The sequence below is a fragment of the Vollenhovia emeryi genome, unplaced genomic scaffold, assembly GCF_000949405.1.
Source record: "Vollenhovia emeryi isolate VEMERY1.0 unplaced genomic scaffold, V.emery_V1.0 DF940107.1, whole genome shotgun sequence".
Lineage (NCBI taxonomy): Eukaryota > Metazoa > Arthropoda > Insecta > Hymenoptera > Formicidae > Vollenhovia > Vollenhovia emeryi.
This window is the reverse complement of record NW_011966259.1, coordinates 84-3,631: the sequence shown is the minus strand read 5'-3', so window position 1 is coordinate 3,631 and position 3,548 is coordinate 84. Positions and strand designations below refer to the sequence as shown.

Sequence of the window (3,548 nt, the reverse complement as noted above, 5' to 3'; positions counted from 1 at the left end):
GTGAGTCCCCTTGCCTCTCACTGTTCGGGGTGCTTGATTGTAGTGAGTCCCCTCGCCTCTCACTGTTCGGGTTGCTTGATTATATGTTTTAGAATAAATCTTATTCCTCTTCATCAGACAGTTCAACCTCATTTAAGAGGTTTTCAAATTCTGCAAGTTCAGTGGCATCGACATCGTCTGAAGAGTCTGGATCTGAGTCAATATCCGATTTGACCTCTTCAGGAATCATAAGTAAATTTCGAACTTCTTGAGGAAGCAGTGTTTTTGCTACATTATGAATCCTAGTGTCTAAATTGATATTGGATATTAACGGGTCCGATGTATCCATTAATCTATAAAAAACATCCTCCATATTGACAATCCGATTGTGTTTTCTGGAGCGATCGGCTCTAAACTTTCGGTAATCTTTATTTCGAGCCTCCGAAGCTTCTTCTCCCATCATTCCAATCGGCAGAACGGTATTTCTAATTACATCTGCACCATGCATTAAAATTTTATGCACCGAAGCAGGCATATTGAACCACGGATAAGCATTAATAAAAATGCTTGCCGTGGATTTGCATAGTGCATCAAAACGTGATGGATCAATAGGAAGATGACAAGAGAGAGCAATTAGTATTGTTTTAAAATTCCTCATCAATTGTTTATCGAGGCCAAGATATTCGGCCAATTCATCCGGCTTCGCGAAAGCACGACGAGCCGTATTTCCATCATTTGTGTTACCGCTTCCACCTGTTTTTGGCTTATCCACAATGAGTCCTAGCCTTTCCCAAAGAATATTTTGAATTTCCTTCTTTCGTTCTGCAAGTGCAATTTTATGCTCGGAAGTTCTTACTTGCCAAACCTTAATATGAAGTCTGTATGATAAATGCAAACTACACTCAAATAATCGAATCCATGAATGTAATGGGCTTAAGCCATATTGCAATGATTTCGGATCAGGTATAAATGTATTTGAGAGATTATTAAATTCTGTGGGTTTCGCTTTGCACATAGAACAAGTCTGCGTGGACTTTGTACCAGTAATTGCATTTAAGACTTTTCTATCTATGAGAGTAAGAAATAACGAAAAATGTACTTTCACAGTGCAGTCTTTAATTACTGTTTGAAAACATTGTAAACTATCTATTTGATCTTCCACTGAACGCTTTTGGGCCAGAATAACATCAATCGACTCCTTTTTATACTCCAATTTTATCGGACGGCAAAATCTAACAGATTGAGAAGCTCTATTGGACCACAATATAATATTACCAGAAGTACAGAGGCGTAACGGTATCAACGAAGTTGCAAATATATTTTCATCATTTATGATCGTATCTTTATTATTGAAATTTTGTTTATAGGCTGAATGTCCTGAGCTGCCATCAAAACCCCAGGAACATATTAAAACAACTTCAATATCTTTTGCGTTACTCTGTTCAATAAATTGCAGTATAGGTTTGTCTTGCAGTTGCAAAATTCTTTCTGTCGTGTGATCGAGCAAACCCTGTAATAAAACTTCAGCCGAAGTCTCACTGATCTTTACAAACTGCGGATTTGGTCTACACTTTGACTTTGCGGCTAATATGTCATTGTATGATGGAAATATGTCTGCATTTCTGGACTTTACGAGTAATCTCATACTCTGATAATCACGTTTCGACATATTATGATCCAGCAAATATCCCAGAGCTTCTTCTGAAGTCATTTTTACAATTGAAGTTGTATTTCCTACATTTTGTATTAAATGTGCAACTTTTTTTGAATCTTTACAAAGTTCGTTCAGAACAGCAGACAAATCTTTTTCGCCGGTTAATCTTGCTGCATATCGACAAGCCATCAGAAGGCTTATAGGATTATTTTGATTTTTATTACTGATCTGAGCTGCCTCGCGTCTCTTAGATCTGTTGGACTTCTGATTGAATTCTATGCTCGGACGACCTGAACATTGCCTTTGAGGAGTTTGAGATTGAGTGTCAGAATTCAAATATGCTACACAAAATTCAGAATCTAACCACTTTTTATTTTGTAACTCAAATCTATCGTTAACTCTTTTTGCAAGTTTCCATTTTATGTTTCTTTTGCTTCTCAAAGTTCCGATTGCTTTTTTTAACACATTTATTTTTGAGGCATCAACGTCACTGAGTTTCAGATTAAGCTGTTCAAGAATGTGGGAAACTACATAATTTATACTATTAGATTCAGGCACGCTAAAAAGCAATTGTAATACTTTTCGCTTTGAAAGAAACATTGCTGAAGCGGAATAGCACACCTGGACCTGCTAAAGATGAAACAAATCTTGCCTTTTAAGAAGAATGAGTACTTTGAATAGAGTCCAATGGATGTGAAAAGCACGATGATGGAGCGCGGAGAGCGCTGAATATTTAATGAAAGTAGAGCGCGCGGGAGGCTTAAAGAAGTGTAGAGCGCAATATGTATATACTTGTATTTCTATATAAAATAATTTGCTAGAATTTTGTACGTATATATAAAAGATTGTTTTGGCATTCGTGTTTGCAGTTAAGTCAACCGTAGCCAAAGTGCAGTTTTTTTTACGCGAGAGAACCCGACGCGATGCATGCTTAGTTGCAGAGTTGCTAGATGGAGATCGCCGCGCGCCGGTCCGCGGCCGTTCATCTGAGTATCGAGTGGTGGGGATGCGCGCGCACAGAAGACATACTTATCCCCACCACATGATTTTCGTATAAGCGGTCGCGATTTCAATCTGGCAATTTATAGATCCTAAGCACAAGGATTGTCGTAACTGTTTTCGACGAAATCGTAAACATAAGTCGGAAAGTTAACGCACAACGATTGACGTAAAAGAATTGTCATTCATCGCATTCCCAGTGAGAAATGATTCGTCGATCGACGTCGAAATGATGTCGAATCGACGCCAATTCGACGGTGTCGATGTCGATTCGACGTCGTCTTTTCGACGTCGATCGACGAATCATTTCTCACTGGGTTGTGCATTCATCGCATTGCTTCTGCGATTTTACGTCAATCCTTATAAGTTGACTTGTGACACCCATATATGTTCAGGACTCCATCGGAAACGCTACGACAATCTTTGTGTTCAAGTCCTAAGGGTGAGCGGGCGACCGCGGCACGAGTCGTGTTGCACAAACGCGTTTAAAATTTTAATCAGTCCATATCTTTTCTTAAAATGAAAAGGAGCAGCTGGTAGCAGTAAATATAAAAGTTTATTAATATACAATTACAATGTTATTCAGAAAATCTAATTCTGAAGCGGAGCTTCGGGGAGATTTAAATTGAAAGGATTATCGGATTTGAGAAAATTGAAAAAACTAGCAAAACCTTGTATCTATGGTAAAGCCATGTACATTCTTTAAGTTAATTATAACTTATTTACATTCTACACACTATTCTCATAAAGAATGAACACCCGAAATATTGGAGAATAGAAGCATATTACACAAGGAAAGCAATTTGACTCAAGTAACTAGTCATAATTTGTATTCAATTTTCAGAATTCACTGGCACATAATTTCAATAATAATAATCGAATCGATTAGAAAATTTGCACACATGTACATTTATTC

General features: G+C 37.7%; 1 protein-coding gene across 1 annotated transcript; it reads right to left on the bottom strand.

Annotated features, from left to right (window-relative positions):
* Positions 1 to 100: 100 nt before the first annotated feature.
* Positions 101 to 2,233, bottom strand: LOC105556321. Its single transcript, XM_012003402.1, has 2 exons — positions 1,417 to 2,233; positions 101 to 1,047 (listed from the first exon to the last, which is right to left on the bottom strand). The coding sequence occupies exons 1-2, from the start codon at positions 2,231 to 2,233 to the stop codon at positions 101 to 103; spliced, it is 1,764 nt and encodes a 587-aa protein (XP_011858792.1).
* Between the last annotated feature and the right edge of the window lie 1,315 nt (positions 2,234 to 3,548).

Bases quoted from the DNA above. Each gene is read 5' to 3' on its own strand.
- LOC105556321 (XM_012003402.1), bottom strand. From the start codon at position 2,233: ATGTTTCTTTCAAAGCGAAAAGTATTACAATTGCTTTTTAGCGTGCCT. The intron at 1,048-1,416 runs GTAACGCAAAAG...TTACTCTCATAG, and splicing joins ACTGCAATTTATTGAACAGA to ATAGAAAAGTCTTAAATGCA.